The sequence below is a fragment of the Phaethon aethereus genome, assembly GCF_964289735.1.
Source record: "Phaethon aethereus genome assembly, chromosome: 6".
Classification (NCBI taxonomy): domain Eukaryota; kingdom Metazoa; phylum Chordata; class Aves; order Phaethontiformes; family Phaethontidae; genus Phaethon; species Phaethon aethereus.
Genome location: NC_138580.1, coordinates 18,444,279 through 18,463,552, shown reverse-complemented (window position 1 = coordinate 18,463,552; position 19,274 = coordinate 18,444,279). Strand labels below are relative to the sequence as shown.

The 19,274-nt window shown below is 68.0% G+C and overlaps 2 protein-coding genes across 2 annotated transcripts; one reads left to right on the top strand and one right to left on the bottom strand.

Annotated features, from left to right (window-relative positions):
• Nucleotides 1-221: 221 nt before the first annotated feature.
• PTPRN (protein tyrosine phosphatase receptor type N) lies at nucleotides 222-11,139 on the top strand (the record flags this gene model as incomplete). The annotated part of the gene is made up of 23 exons (XM_082001729.1): nucleotides 222-324; nucleotides 1,860-1,910; nucleotides 2,085-2,198; nucleotides 2,451-2,556; nucleotides 2,691-2,889; nucleotides 3,072-3,396; nucleotides 3,604-3,720; nucleotides 3,839-3,918; nucleotides 4,002-4,288; nucleotides 4,760-4,846; nucleotides 4,985-5,064; nucleotides 5,285-5,349; nucleotides 7,583-7,795; nucleotides 7,924-8,133; nucleotides 8,229-8,376; nucleotides 8,540-8,613; nucleotides 8,911-8,988; nucleotides 9,122-9,241; nucleotides 9,350-9,516; nucleotides 10,559-10,612; nucleotides 10,733-10,797; nucleotides 10,901-10,974; nucleotides 11,068-11,139. 23 exons carry the CDS (start codon nucleotides 222-224, stop codon nucleotides 11,137-11,139), a joined length of 2,889 nt encoding a protein of 962 aa, XP_081857855.1.
• A 1,002-nt stretch (nucleotides 11,140-12,141) lies between these two features.
• Nucleotides 12,142-16,268, bottom strand: DNAJB2 (DnaJ heat shock protein family (Hsp40) member B2; the record flags this gene model as incomplete). The annotated part of the gene is made up of 9 exons (XM_082001455.1): nucleotides 12,142-12,266; nucleotides 13,251-13,472; nucleotides 13,655-13,725; nucleotides 13,859-13,964; nucleotides 14,093-14,182; nucleotides 14,374-14,490; nucleotides 14,645-14,698; nucleotides 15,132-15,241; nucleotides 16,204-16,268. 9 exons carry the CDS (start codon nucleotides 16,266-16,268, stop codon nucleotides 12,256-12,258), a joined length of 846 nt encoding a protein of 281 aa, XP_081857581.1. The 3' UTR covers nucleotides 12,142-12,255.
• Nucleotides 16,269-19,274: the final 3,006 nt, after the last annotated feature.

Sequence of the window (19,274 nt, the reverse complement as noted above, 5' to 3'; positions counted from 1 at the left end):
CTGGCTCGATAACAGGGGGGCGTGAGCTCGACGTGGGGGGAAAAGAACCCCGGGACTCTGATTGGCTGCGGCGTAGGGGGGCGCGGCGCAGCAGCTGTGTGCCGTGCGCCATTCGCGGGGAGGTGGCGGTGGGCAGGGCACGCGGCGCGGCGGGGCGCGGGTTGGCGGCGGCGGCGGGGGCGCGGCCGGCGGGTGCGCCATGGTGCGGCCGTGAGCGGAGCATGGGGCGGCGGCTCCTCCGGGCGCTCCTCTGCCTCCTCCTCCTGGCCGGCCGCGGGCTGCTGCGGGACGGCGGCGCCTCCGCTACCGCAACCGCCGCGCACGGTGAGATCGGGGGCCCCGGGCAGGGCCGTGCCCCGGGCAGCGCGGGAAGCGGGGGGCGCCTCCCGGGGAGCGGCGGCGCAGGGGGCTTCGCGGCCGGCGCTGCCACCTCTGCCGTGGATGCTGTCACGGCGCGCAGTGGCAGGCCTGGCCCGCGGGAGAGGGCAGCCTGGTGCCGGCACCGCGGGTGCGTCGCTGGCACCGAGGGGCACTTCTCTCCTGGGGCTGCCGGGGCCGGTGGTGCTGGCCTCGGGGCACCCCGTCGGCTGGAGAGTTGCTGCCGCCCCTCGTGCCGGTGGGACGGGACGGGAGCGGGGCGGTGCTCGCTTAGAGACCCTGCCCGGGGCAAAGCTGGTGCCTGGGGATGCCGCAGGGATGGGGAGCCCGGCACAGCGGCCCTGAGCGGCGGCTCCCGCCGGGACCCCGATGCCCTTTAGCCGCCCTCCGCCGGTGAGCGCGGCTCGGCCCGGCCCGGGACGCGAGGGCGGGCTGTTGCACCTGCTCTCCTCCGGCTCGGCCCATGCGGCTGCTGCCCGGGGCTCTTGGGGACCCGGGTGCGCTGCAGCTAGCAGGGCTGCAGCCCGCCGGCACGGCACGGCCCCGGTGGCCGCTGACTCACTACCGGGGGCTGCTGCATCCCTCGTTCTCCGGCGGGACGCCTCTCCGTCCGGGAGCAGGCGGGGACGGTGCCGGAGCAGCTGCGGCCGATCCTCCGTCCTGCCTGGGAGAGCCTCCCGGGGCCGCCGCCCCGCCCGGCGGGAGGCGGCCGCGCCGCTTCAGCACCGCGGACAGCGCCCGCCCGGCCCCGCCGCCCCCGCGGCTCCCGCGCTCCGCGCCCGCCTCGGTCCCCGCACCGGGGGGACCGGACCCGTGGGTGCCCAGGTTTCGGGGACCCCCATCCCCCCGGCGGGCTCGGCGGGCCCCTCCCTCCCCTCCCCCCGGTTGTTTTCTCGTTCCTTCCTCGCCATCCGGGGCTGAGTCATCGCCTGCTGCCGTCTCGCTGCTGACGGTCTTGGACCGAGACGGGGGGGGGGAAAGGAAGGGGGAAGCCGCCCCCTGCCCAAGTGCTGCGCCGCGAAGGGGGCGGAGAGACACACACACACCCCCCACCCCCCCGCATGCGTGCTTTGGGGTCCCCCTTACAGGGAGAGTGGGTCGCTGGTGTCACGGGGTGCAGGGCTGTGTCCCTACCTCATCGTGCCACATGTGGGAGGGCAACAGACGTGGTCTTGCAGGTCTCTGCCCCCTCAGCCTTCCTTTCCTAACTGCAAGCACCCCAAAAAACTCCAGGCCTGTCCCTGCTCCCCAGAGCCAGAGTCAGGCTCTTATGCAGTCCTCACCTTGACTTTGGGGGGGGGGGCGGTACCCAGGACCTGCACGGGGCTACCAGGCTGTGGTCCCCCCACCCCATCACCACACTGCACCCTCGTGGCACTTTCTTGGAGAGTGGGTGTTCCCAAGCAGCTGGTGATGAGCAAACCCTGCTGGAGCCCCCCTTGGATGCTGTGCTGACTGGCCTGTCTGTCTGTCTGTCCCAGGCTGTCTGTTTGACCGGAGGCTGTGCTCCCCACAGGAGGTGTGCGTGCAGGGTGAGTGGCTAGCAGGGGGTACGGGATCCCTTCTTCCTTCCCAAGGGAGTGTGGAGGGTGCAGGGCTGCCTGGGGGGAGGGGGGGACATGGCAGGAGAAAGGTGGGGCCGTGCCCAGAGACCCTCACCGCAGGGTGTTCACCCATCCGGCCCCACCACCTCCCCTCTCTTGCAGATGGGCTGTTTGGGCAGTGCCAGGCAGGCTCCGTGCAGGACAGACCCTACTTCCAGGTCACCTCTCCCGTGCTCCAGCGCCTGCAGGATGTCTTGCGGCATCTCATGGCACAAGGTGAAGGGGGGAGCATGGGGGGAGTCACTGTGGCCTGGAAAGGAGAGGGTACCAGGCAGCATTGCCTAGTGGCACTAGGGCTAGCTGAGGTCCCGCTGGCCCAGGGGCCAGGGTGGGCTGAGGAGGAGTCCAGCTGATTCTGGGAGGAGCGGGGCCAAACCTAGGCACAGGGTCAGGACACCAGGGTGGCCTCCTGTGCGCTCACCCCGCGGTCCCCAGGTCTCCGCGTCTCACAGCCCTCTCCCGCGGCAGGGCTTTCATGGCAGGACGGCATCACCCAGTATGTGATCTCACAGGAGATGGAGCGCATCCCTCGCCTTCGCCCGCCGCCCTCGCTGGAGCCAGTGGCCCGGGACAGGTAGGGCAGTGCCTGCCGCCAGCCTGCGAGCAGAGCCCAGCAGGGCAGTGAGGGCTTTGGCCCCCAAATGGGGTTTTGGTGGGGGACGTCCCCCTTACCCAGGTGAGTCACCCCAAGTGCTGTTTGCCTCCAAGGTTCCTGCCCCTCCGCAGCTCCACCCGGCGAGCCCCTTTCCCCGCAGACCCCGGCCTGCCCGTGGCTCAGCATCTGGGGCAGCCCCCGCCTCTGCTTCCCTCCCCCCTGGTGCAGCGGTACCTGGAGCACCTCCTGCTGCCCCCCCCACCCCCGCTGGGTTACGAGGAGGCTCTGCTCAATCCCTACTCCTACCACAAGGTAAGCCATGGGGGCGAGCCCTCTTCTCCCGGGTGGAAAGGTAGAGATGGGCAGGGGGCTGCTGCACTCCCAGCATCCGCCTTCTGCCAGTGCAGGGGTGTCCCCCGGCTCGGAGATGCTCTGCGTGGGGTGGCAGGGGACCTGTGGGGTTTGACCGTGATGGCTGTGTGTTTTGGTTGCAGTTCGGCTACCAGGATGGTGCTCACCAGCTCCCCAGCGGCTCAGCCAGGCAGAGCCCTGAGACCACCTTGCTGCTGGGCCGGGTGCCTGCCCAGGCCCTTTTTGGGGCCAGCCCTGTGCCCTCCTATGGTGGGCAGCCAGGAACGGATGTGGGGCATCTCTTCCAGGACTTGGGCATGCTTTCCCTGCCCAGGGAGAAAGCCGGCCGCCCAGACCCTGCCAGCACCAGGCTCCAGCACAGCTTGCGGCTCCCCGGTGACTACAGGGACATGGAGGAGAGGGAGCAGCCAGCGCCCCTGGCTGCCCAGCCACCCCCTGCACAGACGGGTACCATGTCCTCCAGCCAGGCACGAGCCCTCGTCCCCATCCTGTTCCCACAGCCACATTCCTCGTGGCTCAGACTCTTCCCTCCTCTCTGGTTTCATGCCCATGGGCAGCGTATCCTGCCGACCCCCTGCCCCAGCTGCTGCGCCCCCGGCCCGTGGTCCCCGTGCGGATGCAGAGCATCTGACCTGACGCTGTGTCCTCTTACAGACGCTGCCGTGAAGAGACTGGCCTCCCTCTTGGCCAGCTACGGCCTGGGGCTGCCGGAGCTGAGCCCCCAGCAGCTGAGCAGTCTCTCCACCGTCCTCCAGCTGCTCCAGAGCTCTGGTGAGCGGAGCGCAGGATCAGGGCTGGCAGCAGTGGGTGCCAGCACGCCCTGTTTTGGGGTAGAGGGTGTTGCCTCTCGGGATGAGTGCTGCAGGACCTCTGCCTCTCTCCTTCCCAGGTGTTGCTGGCCCTGAAGTGCCCACAGCGAAACGGGTGGGTTTGCAGCAGGGCGGTGCTGGAGGAGGTACCACGCCACAGGTGGGATGTGGGGAGAGTCTGAGGGGGGCAGCCCCTCAGGGCTCTCCTTGGAGGTCCCAGCTTCTCCCTTTCCCTACCTCCAGGTGACAGAGGGGGACATGCAGCACGGAGAGGAGCCAGTGCCCCCTTCCTCCACAGTGCCGCCCCCCAAAATCCCAGCCAGCAGCTCCCCAGGGGATGGGCCGAGGGGCAGGGCAGTGTCCTCGCCAGCACCCCGGGCTGAGCCGCAGCGGGGACACGGTGGGGATGCGCTCAGCCCTGGGAAGCCGATTGTGGTGGAGAAGAAGAGCTACACGGAGGCGAAGGACAGTGAGGTGCAGCGGGGCACACAGCCACCGGACGAGTACGGCTACATCGTCACGGACCAGAAGTGAGAGCTGGGGGTCGGGCGAAGGGGTGTGCGTCTCTGGAGGGTCTGTATCCCCCCCCTCCAGCTGTCAGGGCTCCACATGCTCTGCTGAGCCTGTTTGGGTCTCTGGTAGGGCTGGGTCTCTGGTGGTGTCAGCTCCCCCATCCCCTCTCCACCTGCAGCCCTTGTCCCACCCCAAAGCCTTCCTCTCTCGGCCCCTGCCAAGGCCAGAGCTGCAGGGCGAGAGGCTGGGACGGGCTCAGCCAAGCGTGTGTGCACACCCGTGTGCAAGGAGGGGGGGAGCTCACCCCCATCACCGCACATCCCTGAGCTCCTACCTCCTGCCCACCCTGACACCCCTGCAGCCAGCACAGCCCTCACTGGACACATGGGACTCCCTGAGCCTGCCTGTCCCCCGTCCCCGGCCGCAGGGAGCGTGGGCTCTCCCCTCGCCCCCACCGCCTGCTCCTCACCCTGCCACTGTCCCCGCAGGCCCCTAGGGCTGGCCGCTGGCGTGCGGCTGCTGGAGCTCCTGGCCGAGCACCTCCATCTCTCCACGTCCAGCTTCATCAACATCAGGTGGGGGGAGTGGGGCCGTGGGGTGCTGCTGTCACAGCCACCCTGGGCGGGGGGGGGGCAGAAGGGACCGGGCTGCGGTGGGGAGGGGGTCTGTGCTTCCCAGTCTCATGCTGTGTCTCCCCCTCCCCACCCCGGCAGCGTTGTGGGCCCTGCGCTCACCTTCCGCATCCGGCAGAATACCCAGAACCTCTCGCTGGCGGACGTGGCCAGCCAGGCTGGTGAGTTGGGCAGGGGTCCCCTCTGGTCCTGCTCCTCTCTTTCTCCACCCAGTTATGCGGTGCCCCTTCCCAGGGACCGGGAAGAGGGGGCTCCCACTATATATCCCAGTGCTCTTGGCTGAACTGGGCGGCTCTTGGGGATATCCCTTGGCTCTGTCTCTGGGGGGGTCTTTTGGGTGGAGGGGAAGCACCCCTCTGACCATCTCCTCTCCATCCGCAGAGCAAGTGAAGGCAGAGCTGGAGGCAGAGCTGGGCCTGAAGATTGTGCAAACAGGAGTGGGAGAGGTAGGAGTGGGCATGCCTGCCCCTCGGGGCTGGGGCGGCCGGGGACGGGGCCATGGCTGTGCTGCCGCCGGGTTCGAGCCGGGAAGCCTGCTGTGTGCCCCCCAGCCCTGAGGCACAGGGCTCTTCGTGAGTGAGCCGTCCCCGTGGGTCTGTGGGGCAGCCGAGGAGCAGAGGTTATCTGGGACGGGCCGGAGCAGGACCGCTCCAGTGACCCCCTCCCACCCGGCAGCGTGATGCTGCCCAGCCGCCTGCACTCCCAGGGCACTCGGCTCTTTCCAAAACAAAAGCTCCGCAGGGTTTGAAGGTAGTTTGGGAGGGTCTCGTAGAGGCTTTTCGCCCACTTCATCCAAGACCGGGGAGCTGCAGGCTGCACCCTGCAGGGCTCATCCTCACCCTCGCCTCCCTCCAGCATGAGCGCCCCATCTTAGCTGTGCCCAGAGCACCCCAGAGACCATGGTTAGGCAGGCAAAATACCATCATGCCCCCAGAGAACGGCAAAGCAGCTGAAGGCAGGGATGAAGCAGGAGCCATCTGCTTGGAGAGGGGCACCCCCTCCCTGTGCTCCTCTGGGGACCCCCAATAACAGTCTCCTGAGCATGGAGCAGGGGCTGGAGATGGGGGACTGCAGCCGGAGGGGAAGTGGTGCAGCACACCCCCAGCTCGGGGTCCTTGTTTCCCATCCTCCTGCTCTGTGGCTGAAGCCATGGGCAGGGAGGAAGGAAGGGGGGACCTTGGAGGAGGAGGCCATGGAGAAAGGGGTGGCCTGGCCACCGAGGCAACCTGTCTCCATCAGCAACATGCGGAGCGTCGCTATGGCAATGCCTTTTGATGTGGCAAGTGTCAGGAGCTGGGGAGAGATGGCAGAGATGACAGAGCAGGAGCTCAGAGAGGCCGAGGCAGCTTTGCGAGTCCTCTTCTGCACGCACCTCCCCAGTCCAGACCAGCTTGTGCTTTTCCTTCATCCCCTCCGCAGGCTCTGAACTTGGTGGGACTGGTGCAAGTTTTGGGGAAGGAGAGATGTAGAGAGGCAGGGGGACAGCAGGGCCCGGACAGGCCTTGGGAGGAAGGTCCCTTCTGTCCCCCCAGCCCTGCTGGCATCTCCAGACCTTCTGACACCTCCAGGGGCTCAGGACTGCTCCTGCTTGGGTGCCCCAGGGAGCTGGGAGCTGCTGGCCCTGGCAGCAGTCAGACTGGCCCCCAGGCACCGGGGCTGGCAGGGCTGGGGGGCAGGCGGCAATGGGACGCCTGGGGTGGGGGCATCCCCAAGCGATGATGATGATGATGACATAGGTGATGATGGTGCAGTGTTCCCTCGGTAACCTCATCAGGCTTGTAGCCAATGGGAGGCCATGGCAGTGAGGTAATGCTGAGCTCTGGCACCTCATTGGGCACAGAGTATTTGGTGGTGGTGCCCCGGCATCCCCGTGCTGCCCCAGGACCTGGTGTTGGGGGGCAGCATCCTGGTCACCAGTGGCTTTGGGATAAGGCCCTGGGGAGTCTCGGCTTTGGGGGCGTGCACGACTCCTCCAGCAAGGGCTCAACACCATCGCGTCCCAGCATGGGACTGGTAGGGGTTGGGCTGTTCCCACCCGGCCCCGGCCACAGGGAGCGAGCCCTGGAGGCACTGCCTGCAAGATGGCAGGGGCTGCTCTGTGTCCCAGCTGAGGAGAGCAATGGGGAGGATGTGGCAGTGCCGGCACATCCCCTGTGTCCTGCTGTGGAGCAGTGGCTGCACAGGAGAGCCAGCCCCTTTTGGGGAAGTCCCCCTGGAGCAGCGATTGCCGCCCTCGGCCAGCGCTGCAGTGGCCCATCCTTTGCTGTTAACCCCTTGGGCCAAATCCAGCCCTCACTGACCTCCAGCTGGGCAGAAGCTCACTGAACCCAAGCTCCGTGGGGCTACTGCCCACCCTGGTGAGGGGCAGCCCGGGCTGGGGCTCCCCTGGGGAGCAGCCCTGGGTGCTGGGAGCTTGGCCAGGCTCTGCCCCCTCCCGCAGCCCCCGGGACACCGGTGTGAGCAACACCCCATGCGACACGCCGGTGGGTGCTCCGTGCCTCACTCCAGTGACACCAGCTCTGCCCCAGCTGAGGGTGCTGGGAGAATCAGCGCAGGACCGAGTGCCCTTGCTCTCTTTTAGCCCCAAACAGCCCCGAATGTGGTGCAGAATGGGGTCTCTGCCTGCCCCCAGCCCCATGCAGATGCTCCCCGCTAACCCTTGCTCGGCTCTGCCCCCAGCGAAATGAGGCTGCTGCCTACTCACGCCCGTCCCGCTTCGGGGACGGCTTCCACTCCGTGCTGCTGACCTTCATCGCGCTGGCCTGCGTGGCAGGCATCGCCATCGTGGCCGCCGCAGCCTTCTGCCTCCGGCGCCATGCCAAGCAGCGGGAGAAGGAGCGCCTGGCCGCCCTGGGGCCTGAGGGTGCTGCCGACACCACCTTCGAGTACCAGGTAAGACCCCACGGGGTGCGGGACCCTGCGGGATGTGGCACCACTGCATCAGCATCGCTTGGGGTGCGTAGGGCTGCCCTATGGCAGCGCTGTGGCTGAGGGAGAGGGCTCTTGCTGGGGTCCCCCAGGAGCTCTGCCGCCAGCACATGGCTGCCAAGTCTCTCTTTGGCCGCACTGAGGCACCGGCAGTGCCGGCGGAGACCTCGCGGGTCAGCAGTGTCTCATCCCAGTTCAGCGACGCCCCACAGCCGAGCCCCAGCTCCCACAGCAGCACGCCTTCCTGGTGCGAGGAGCCTGTCCAGTCCAACATGGACATCTCCACCGGACACATGATCCTGGTAAGCAGGCCTGGCGGGGTGGCAGCCCCCCTCCCCAGGCCTCCATGTACCCCCCGCCCCAGGCTGCTGGGCTGACCCCCGCTTCTCTGTCCCAGGCCTACATGGAGGACCACCTTCGCAACCGGGACCGGTTGGCCAAGGAGTGGCAGGCTCTCTGTGCCTACCAGGCTGAGCCCAGCATCTGCTCCATCGCTCAGAGCGAAGCCAACCTGAAGAAGAACCGCAACCCCGACTACGTGCCCTGTGAGCATCCCGGCTGCCCTGCGCCAGGGACCAGCTCCCAGGGCCATGGCAGGAGGGTGGTGTGGGGCACAGGGATGCTTGGGGCCACGGCAGGCTGCGGCATGAGCGTGCCCCCAGCTCCCCCTGGGACACTCACCACATCTCCTGGCCTCCGTTTCCCCAGATGACCACGTGCGGATCAAGCTGAAAGCTGAGAGCAACCCGTCCCGCAGCGACTTCATCAACGCCAGTCCGATCGTGAGTGAGCACCGGGGCTCCTGCCCTGCCACACGCTCCATGATGTGCTCAGCCCAGGCGAGGCTCCCACCCTGGGGCGGAGCTGGACTGAGCCCACATCCCTGTGGGCTACGGATGAGAGTGATGTACCTGCCCCATTGCTCAGACGTAGTTAAAATCCATTTCCCTCCTGGCTGCGGCACTCAGAGATCCCTCCCCAGCTCTCCCATTGCCCCTGGAGTATCCCCCCTCTGCTCCCGGTGTCACCAACCCCTGGCCCAAGAGCGTGCAGTCTGACACCCCTTTTTCCCCCTCCAGATCGAGCACGACCCGCGGATGCCAGCGTACATCGCCACGCAGGGGCCGCTGTCCCACACTATCGCTGACTTCTGGCAGGTGAGCATCACCCGGCTGTGCCAGCCCCTTGGGGACCTTCTGGCTGCTGCCCACCAGATGTGGCACAGCGGCTAGACTGCCCTCCTGCCTGGGCTGTCACCCAGTGGTCACACCCCCAGTATCTTGCCCGCAGATGGTGTGGGAGCACGGCTGCACCGTCATCGTCATGCTGAGCCCGCTGGCCGAGGACAGCGTCAAGCAGTGTGACCGCTACTGGCCGGATGAAGGCTCCTCGCTCTACCACATCTACGAGGCAAGTGTGGCTGGTAGCCCAGGGCAAGGAGCATCCTCCAGCCCCCATTTCCCCAAGCACAAGCCCCCCGCCTGGTGCTGATGCCCACCAGCTGCCTCTCTCGGGCAGGTGAACCTGGTGTCGGAGCACATCTGGTGCGAGGATTTCCTGGTGCGCAGCTTCTACCTGAAGAACGTGCAGTCGCAAGAGACCCGCACCCTGACGCAGTTCCACTTCCTCAGCTGGCCGGCCGAGGGCATCCCCGCTACCACTCGGCCCCTCCTGGACTTCCGCAGGTGAGCTCCCACCCAGCGCCGTGCCAGCCCTGGGGGAGCCGGTGGTGGTCCCGACTGTGGGGACTGGTGGGGGAGGACATCGCTGCTGGTGTGTGGCATGGACTGGTGGGGGGAACAGGGGCCTGCCATGCATGGGGAGGAGCAGAAGAACCAGATTCTGGCCAGCTTGGGATGATGCTCGGCAGAACTTGGTGGGCAAGGAACTTCCGGCAGAGGTTGCTAAGGCTCTCCAGCCTTCACGCTGAGGGTGGGACAGTGCTCTTTCCCCAGAGCCGGCATGGGGGACAGCACTGCCTGGCACCCTCCCCAGCCATGGGTGCAAGAAGAAACCTCTAGAGCCAGCCTTGAACAGCTGTGACCCATTGCTCCCCAGGGCTACAGCCAGCGGCGGGTCCCCAGCTAGCCTGGGGCGAGAGCTGTGGGGCGGGGGCTGCTCCCAGGAGGTTTGCAGGCAGTGCCTGCTGGGGTCTCAGGGTCCCTGGGTGGTGGTGGGCTCCTGCCAGTGGCTGGCCAGTCACCGTCCCCAGGGCACATGGGGCCAGGGACCCCGCTTAGGGCAGCGGGGGGGTCCCCGAGCACGTCCTCCTCCGCTCTGCTCACGCTCTCTCTGTCTGTCTCTGTCTCTCTCTCGCAGCTGCCGGCGTCATTTTTGTGATTTGCAGCTAGTAATCTGGCTCCAGTTGCATAGTCACAAAAGTGATCGTTGGCAGCCGTGCCTGCTGCATGGATAATGCCGGGAGCCCCGCCGGCGCCTGGCCCCCAGCTTCGCGCCCCACCGGACCAGAGCTGCTCCCTTTGGGGGTCCTGACGCTGCTCCCCTCCCCGGGCTGGACACCCAAGGAGCTGGGCTCCTCTCCCTGCCCCAGCCCCTTTCCACCCATGGTCCCCATCCCATGCCCAGCACTGCTGGGGAGGCAGGAGGAGCCATGAGCCGGACCCTCCGGACCTGCTGCTCCCCCCGGCTCGGCACAGCGAGGGGCACCTGATGCAGCTTTGTCCCAGGAAGGGCAGGGCACTGACTTGCTCCCTCTTGTCCTTGCAGGAAGGTGAACAAGTGCTACCGGGGTCGCTCCTGCCCTATTATCGTGCACTGCAGGTACCGCTGGGGAGGGAGGGGGGAACGGGCCGGGGGGGTGGCTGCGAGGCTGGGACCTGCTGGCCAGGACCAGCCCCTGGAGCCCATCGTCCCCCCGGTCCAAGCATCCATGTCTTGCAGTGACGGTGCAGGCAGGACCGGGACGTACATTCTCGTCGATATGGTCCTGAACCGAATGGCCAAAGGTAGGTGCAGGCCCGCACCGCCTCTGCCCTGTCCGGGGGGCGTGGGGCCATGTGCTCGGCCCTTGGAACCCCCTCCTAGCACCCTTCTCCCCCTCTGCCCCAGGGGTGAAGGAGATAGACATAGCTGCTACGCTGGAGCACATCCGAGACCAGCGGCCTGGCATGGTGCAGACCAAGGTACCCCCCAAACCGGGGATCCCTACCTTCCCTGAGCGCGCACAGCCCCCCAGAGCCGCGGACCCTCGCGTTCCCCTCCTCTGCCCCCCGCAGGACCAGTTTGAGTTTGCGCTGACGGCTGTGGCCGAGGAAGTGAACGCCATCCTGAAGGCGCTGCCGCAGTGATGGCAAGGAGCCCTCCCCTCTCGTCTTCCCCCATGCCCCCCCAGCTTCAGGCGCTCCCCTCGCCCTGCCCGTGGGGCTGCTCTCCCTGTAACATGCTGTCTGTGCTGCTGGCTCTGTTCCCCCCCCACCCCAGCCCCCCCTGCCCCTCGCCCCAGGGACACAGGGCTCAGCCCCTCTGCGGGCGGGGCCCGGCACCCCATTGCCACCGCAGAGGGGACTGGGCTCATGTCCCCTGTCCCCCGCCGAGGAGGGGACCAGGTGATGCTGTGGGGAGATGGCCGTGGGGCCCCCCCAGCCACTCTCCTGCACCCCAACCTGGTAGTCCTGTCTCAGCTCCCTCCCTGTGCCCATGGAGGGGGGCAGGGGTGGGCAGGGATCCCCCACCCTTGGGGGGACCACTGGGTGCAGGGGGGCCTGGCCCAGCCCCAGGTCCCCTCCGTCTGCTCCCCGCCTCGTTATTCGAGCCGAAGAGAAATTTCTAGAGAAATATAATTTTGTATCTTGATGTGAATAAAGTTCTCGTGTCGCGTTCGTGCAGCTGCAGCCAGGCCTGGCCTCTGACTGTGTGTGGGTGGGGCGGGCACTGGGAGACCCCCCCATCCCTGCACCCCACAACCACCAGACAAGTGCAGATGGGCCTAGGCCCCCCCCACCTGCGGGCAAGGACTGGGGGGACCCTGCAGCCCTCAGCCCAGAGACACCCCGCAGGCGGCAGCTACTGCAAACAGGTTTATTGACGGCTGTCAGCAGAAGGGGGTCAGGGACGGGGGGCTACAGCGAGGAGGGGGGCAGAGCCCAGCCCCGCTTGGCTGAGCCCAGCCATGCTGCCCCTCGCTGCCTGCCGCCAGCACCCCCCAGCAGCCTAATCTACAGCAGTCCCACTCCAGCCCCCCATCACCACCCTCCCCACCACCTCATGGTGCCCGGGGCACCCTTCCACCCCCCAGGTATTGCTTGGCCATAAGCCCTGTTGTGCACCCCCCTTCCCCCCCCCACGTCCCACGGAGCCAGAGGGTGCTGGGGAAGGGGGTGGCAGGGGGTGGCCGTGCAGGGACAAAGCGGAGTCCTGGCTGGGAGAGCCTCCATGGGCGTGCGCGGTCCCCGGGCGCAGCAGCCTCAGAACACACCTGGGGAGACAAGCGGAGGGGGGGACACAACAGCACCCGTGAAACCCTCCTTGGCCCAGGGCTGGGGAGGGGCAGGGAGGGAGGGAGGAAGGTCCCAGGAGGAGGAGGAGAGCCAAGGCAGGATCAGGGCAATGGCGAAGGTGCGAACGCCTGTGAGCATCACTGAGAGTCACTGCTGCTGCGGGAAGCAGGGAGGGACAGTGCCCCCAGGCCAAGGCGGGGCGGGGGGACACACACAGTGCCCTGCAGGGAAGGGGGTGACCAGGCAGGGTCTGCGATGGGGGGACAGAGGAGGAGGAGGAGGAGCGGGTAGAGGCAGGAGCGACAGCATCCAGAGGGGACAGACACAAGGCACCAAGCAGAGCCTCCTGGCAAGGAGGGAGAGCCCCGACCCAGTATCCCCCAGCCCGACCCAGTAGCCCCAGCCCTGGCAGGGGCAGGCAGCAGCCACTGAGGCACCGACTGGAGCCCCCGCCCGTCTGCAGGGCAGGGAGAGCGGAGCTGGCAGAGCCGGGCACGCCTGCCCGTGGGCACCCCACCCTTCTAGGCTCCAGGGCAGGGAGCTTCCCCTCCTCCCAAGACCCCACTAAGGACCCCTCTCCCAGCCACGACCCCCAACTCTGGCAGCCCCACCCCACCCCGGGGTGCCCCCAAGCCGCCCACCCACCTGAGCAGCAGCAAGGAGACAGGGCAGGAAAGACCCTCTCCCTTGCTGGGGGAGGCAGGGGCCAAGCCCCAGGCAGTGAGCCCCTGCCCCCCCTTTCCCTGCCCCGTGGCAGGGGGCACAACCCCAGCCCCACGCTCAGAGCAAGGGGCAGTGCCACTGCTTTGCTTTGGGGGCAGGTTCGTGCCCTGCTGCGGCACGGCCGCCAGCCCCCAGCGGCTCCTGCTCCGGCCCCCCCTGGGGACCGCGGGCTCTGCAGGCGGAGGACGGGGTGCCGGGGCTGCCCCCCGGTGCCGGTAGGGCGCCAGGGCCGTGCCCACCTGCTCGGTGGTGCCCCGCAGCCTCCATCTCGGAGAGGCTGTAGGCCATGGCCAGCTGTAAGTCCTCGTCCTCATCCTCGCTGTCCGTGTAGAGGCAGACGGGCGAGGAGCTCGCGGGCCGGTGCGGGCCGGGCGGCGGGGGCGAGGGGGGTCGCGGGCTGGGGAAGGATTGCTGCTCCCGCCGGCTCAGCTCCAGCCCCAGCGCCATGTCGTCAGGGACGCCTGTGGGGACAGAGGTAGGGGACGGGGGTTGTGTCCGCCCCAGCTCCCCAGAGCTCAAAACCAAGCCTGGATGAAGCACCCCCCGGCCACCCCACAGGAGGAGAGGGGTCCCCAAAGGGAAAGGGCGCTAGGACGTGACACTGCCAGACCCCAACAAGTCGGTCTGCGGTGCCGCTTCTTACCATCGATGTGGATCGACTTCAGCTCCCCGTCCTCCTCCACTTCCACCCGCTCCCGCCCGTTCTCGATAATCCTGCAGACAGACAGACAGACGGATGGACAGTCAAGGGCCAGGCAGCCAGAGCACTGCAGCGGCAAGCTGCAGGGTCCGAGGCCTGCCGATGAGGAGGGTCCGCGGGGGCGAGGTGGGACGGCATTGCCCTCACCGCTTGGTGGTGATGCGCCTGCCGTTAACGAAGGTGGTGGAGGTGGAGACGGAGCGGAAGCCCAGCCCTGCATCAGCGCCAGAGCCGAAGGATGAGGCGAAGAAATCTGGAGAAGGGAGCAACAAGGTCGGTGCCAGGGTGGGGGGCAGGATGAAGGCAAGGGACGGACCCTGCGCAGGGGGATGTGGTGTCCCGGGACTCCCCTGCCGGGCAGGGGCTGGCAGCGTCTCCTACCTGAGGATCCTGGGAAGGAGGAAAAGAAGTGGCCTCCCCCGTGGTGCCGGGGGCCAGGTCCTCGCAGCTCAGAGAAGGGCAGCATCTCATCTGGAAGGCAGGGCCCCCCCGTCAGCACTGCCCGCACGGCTTAGCGAGCCAGGGGCAGGCCACTGCCGTGGGGACCCCCCGCCGGGGTCAGCCATGCGCTCTGTCCCTGAGCGCAGTGGCTGCCCCGGGGACAGAGAGGTGCCCCAGAACCGGTCCCCAGCCCCACTCCCCCCCCCCTGCCCCACACACACCAAAGAAGTCGGCGAAGGGGTCTCGCCCGCCAAAGAACTCCCGGAAGACATCGTGAGCGCTGCGGAAGGTGAAGGTGAATTCGGGGGCCCCAGCATCGGCCCTGGAGCCCCCTGGTCCTGTCAGAGGGAAGAGGCTCAGAGTTAAGTGAAGCCCTGAGTAGGAACCCCCCGAAGGGCGGGGAGCTCTGGGGGGCGCAGACCCACGCTGGGTCTTCAGACAGGGCTGTATCCAGAGCTGCACTAATCCCCAAGGCCCTGCTCAGCCACGCACCTGCTCCCATGAGTCCGTCCTTGCCGTAACGGTCGTAGACATCACGCTTCTGCTCTGGAAGGAGAAGAAAGGGGGCTGCGGGGAAGCTGGCTGCCAGGCATGGGCAGGAGCACCGACACCCTCCCCAGCCAAAGGAGGTGCAGAACAGCAGGGAGCAAGAGGAGGGGGGTGGCATGAGCCCACGCCACACCGGCACCGCTCCCAAACCCAAGTTGGGACATGGGGTGAGGATGCACAAGCCTCAGCCCTGCTGGGGAGACCTCATGCCGGAGGCCAACACCTCAGCATCTCTCCCAAGAGCCATTTTGGGGGATGTGTGGGGACGTAACTAAGCCCTGCAAGTCAGGTTTTGGTAAAGCTGGAGGGACCCACTGCCTCCCGGGGACGTGCAGGGATGCCACCCGTGCGAGCCCAGCAGCAGGACACCCCAGCGCGAGCAGCCCCAAGGGCAGGGGGGGACATGCGAGGCAGCACCGTGGCCTCTTACTGTCCGACAGCACTTCGTACGCCTCGGCGATCTCCTTGAACCTCTGCTCAGCGTATTCCTTGTTGTCTGGGTTTTTATCCGGGTGCCATTTCAGCGCAGCCTTCCTGTACCTGCAGGGACGGGCAGCGATGGGCATGCAGCAGCCCTCAGGCAGCGGGGGCTCCCAGGCCAGCAACCCCCCTGAGTGCACACCTCTGACCCTGCGGGCAGGGGCACCCCAAGGCCGCTTCACCCAGCGGCCCACAGCCTCAGGCATCAAACGGGAGCTTTCCGGACTGGTTCTGCTTCTCGAGCAATTATTTGTGGCAGCCCGTGCCCGCCTCAGCTGCCCTCGGCACCTGCTCTGGCTGATGCTCACAGGTTTGTTCTGGAGCCTTCCTGGGCTCCACCGTGGGCGTACATGGACCAGGGGCTGCTGGGGGGCTCCTGGGGCCAGGTGAGCACAAGCAGCCCTTTCCTCCTGCCTGCAGATAGCTGGGGTTAACCCAGGCTGCCCAGCTTCCCTCACCCGCTCTTAGGAAGCCCCCCCAGCAGGGACCTCTGTCCCCCCCCCAGCAAGCCACCAGTCTGCACCTATTCCCCTTGGGTGATGCCTCACCCCAGCGAGAGCAGCAAGACCTGGGCAGGGTGCCAGGCGGGAGCTGCGGGAGGCCCCGTCCCCCCAGGGCTCCCCTGCAGTGCTGGGGTGCAGCACGCGACCTGCCAACGGGACCCACGTCCCTGCCGGACGACACGCTGCTCCTCACCCTGAGAGCTCGAGCCCCCCGACCCTGATGCCAGCAGAGCCCCCACACCCCAGCCCTCGGCCACCTCCAAACACCAGCGAGACCCACCTCCCGCCTCCATCCCCAGCCCCAGGGCTGAGAACAGGGACAAAGGGACCAAACCCCACCAAAAGATGCCTTTGTGCAGCAGCGAAGCCCAGCCCTGCTCTGGCCTCTGCACAAAGGAAACAAAAGCTGGATTGTCACCTCTGGAGATGGGCCCTGTCCCCACTGGCCCCACAGGGACCCCTCGCCTTGCTGGCGTGGGGCGTGGGCGGGTGGCTGGGTCACGCCTGCCACACACTTACGCCTTCTTGATGTCCTCGGCGGTGGCATTGCGGCTCACCCCCAGCGCTTCGTAGTAGTCCACCATGACGTGCGGCTGTCCCGCGGGGTCACTGCCGGGGGGGAAAAGGCAACATCAGGGGGTCCTGATCAGGCAGTGCCAGGTGGAAGAGAGCAAGGGCGGGCTGCCTGCCCTGCCCAGATGCCCTGGCTGCCCCACAGGTGCCCCCGAGAGCGGCTCAGTAGCAACCCACACACAGCTCCCCAGCACCCTGCCTGCGCCTCGGCCACCTGGGTGCATGCACAGCCCCGGCCGGGGACCCCTTGCTGCTGCCGTGCCACTGTCCCACCTGCATCACCCCAACTTGCCCAAGCAAGTGGACAGGGATCCCTGCTGCCGGCCCCACTGCCCCCCAGCTGCCCCAGCTCCCCTCCCGCCCCGCCGGGGGGCTCTGTCCTGGGGCAGGGGGGAGGCAGCGGGAGCACCCGCTAAGGTGCTTATCGGCTGGAGCGGATTAAGGGCTCAGCAGGGACTCCGGGGGACCCCGGCGCGCTTCAACCGGCCAACCCGCTCCGCATCGGGGACGGCAGCGGGATGCCGCCGCTCCAGCCCCCCCTCCGACCCTCGGGTGCCGCCACCCCCCACCACCCGCCGGTACTCGCCCCCGCCCGCGCTGCCCGGGCGCATCAGCTGACGGGGAGGGCGGCGCTGGCACCGGCAGCCGTACGGCACCGTGAGGGCGGCGGGGCGGTGCCGCCGGGGACCGCCCCGCCCGGCCCGGCTGTAAACACGGCGCTGCCGGGGCTGCCCGGCCCGGCACCGCTGCTGGAAGTTTCCGTGTGCGTGTGTGTCCCTTCGCCGCCACCGGCGCGCAGCCCTGGGCTGCGGCCAGCGGATCGAGGCCACCGGGAGGGGCGGGGGCGGCAGCACGGGAAGGGAAGGGACCGCACCGGATCGGCCCCGCTCCCCCCCGCGCCGCTCCCCCGGTGCGCCACGGCCCCCCGTGTGCGCCACGGTCCCCGGTGCCCCCTTGCGCCCCGCTCCCGCCGCACGCCCCCTCCGATCCGGTGCCCACCTGAGCGCCGCAGCCGAGCCCTCCCCGCCGCCCCGGGCCGCCCGCGGCCGGCGTCGCGCGTCCCCCCCCACCCGGGCCGCCGCGGGGCCTGGAGGCGGGCTCCGCCGGCCGACGAGCGGCGGCTGCAGCCAACCGCGGCGGCGCCGCCTCGTGACGTCACGGCTGCCGTTCAGGCGGGTGAGGTCATAGGGAGGCGTGCTTGAGTGCGGAGTGGGGCTTTTCCGTTGCCCGGCCCCCGTCCCCATGCCCACCTCTGCCTCCATCCCCATCCGCGGCCCCGAGGGGCTCCTGCGCCCCCGCCCCGCTGCCCCCCAGCCCTGCCAGGCCTCCCCTGGGCACGGCTCCGGGAGCGGGGCCGGCTTGCGTGGGACCCTCCGTGGCGCTGCGGGAGCGCCCGACGGGGACTGCCTGCCCCTGGCTGCGCGCTGGGACCCCGGGCTCCGCTCCGGCCCTCCCCGCTGCAGCACCGGCGCGGGGGGGGGGGGCACTGACCTCGCTCGCTGGCCCCAGTGGTGTAGCCAGTGCTGCGGGCGCAGCGGGACACGGCCACCGCCCCGGGGTAGCCCCCGGGCTCCGCGTGCCCCTGGCCTCCTGCCGAGTCAGCTGCCCGGCCGGTCCCTGCTGGAAAGGCCAGCGGGAGGGGACAGCGGGAGGGGACAGCTGGGGTGACTCAGCGCTTTGCCCAGGCCGTCCCACCCGGGGGAGGACGGAGGGGTGCAGCCTGCCAGGCTGGCGGGCACGGGTCCCTGCCAGGAGCCCTGGCTGCCTGGCACCGCTATGGCCACGGCAGAGCATCACCAGCCCCGCGCCCTCTCCAGCCCTGCTCAGGCAGAGGGGAGCTGGGAGCAGTGGGCTGCCCCGAGCACCAGGGTGCCCAGAGGCCCGGAGCACCGGGGCTCAGGGGATGGCCAAGCACCAGGAGCTTTTGACGTGGAATTTTCCTCCGCATGGCTCCCCGCCTGAGCAGACCCATCCTCAGGGTGATGGGCAGACTCGAGGCACTCACCTGCACCCTTGTCCTGGCCATGGAGATCATACTATTCTCTCTTGCTGTCTGGATGGGAGAAGGAGGGAGCCTGGTCTCCCTGCAGGGCCAGAGCCTTTGGGACCCCCGCCACCCCTGCACTGCAGCTGGGCTATCTTCCTCACCTCCTGTAAATCCCTAGCTGGGAAGCCTGGCAAACTTTCCCAGTGCCGCTTTACCTGCAGGCTGGGCAGACCTGGGTGTTGAGACAGGTCATTCCCAGCACTCCTCAGGGATCAGTTTCAGGACAGCCATTCCCGAGAAGAGCCCCCCTCAGCGATAAGCAGCGGGTGGGTGAGCACTGGGATGGGTGAAATGCCAAAGGCATCTCCTGTGCCAAAGAGCATCTTCTCTCCAAGGCACGGGAGACCTGTCCCCTGCCGTCAGGCAGCACTTGATGATTTCCTTCAGTGACACTTGGAGTATTCCCTGTTGTTGCTTTTTTTTCTCCTGGATGCCATCGCAGCACTGCCCTCCCGCACCTGCCTGCCCAGGAGCAGGGAGCGGGCTCCCTGGGGTGGCTGCCTCAGGCCAGGGTGCCCTCGCTGGCTGCCAGGGGCTCCGATTTGGCCCTTCTGCACAGCAATGGGTGCAGGGCTGGCCCGGGGCCAGGCTGGCCCGGGCACTAGATGGAGCCACAGGCTGCCTCACAGGGACCCCATCCTGCTGGCCGGGAAGCCGAGGAGATGCCACCAGGATCTAGCCGTGTCTCAGCACTTTGCTTTCCTTTCTCTGGTTTTTGCAGCTGATGTGGGGACCAGGAGGCCCCAGAGCTGCCCGGTCTCAGCCCGCTCTCTGCCCACCAGACAGGGAGGCCTCCGTGCTGGGAAAGGAGAGGAACCTGCATGCTAGCCGGGACTCTGAGCCAGGGAAACACATCGCTGCCACCTTCATGGCACATCCCTCACCTGTGAGATCAGGATATGCAGTGAAAAGGACTTACACCTCCCTAATGTCCTTAGAGGAGGCCGTGCAGAATTGGGTACGGCACTGG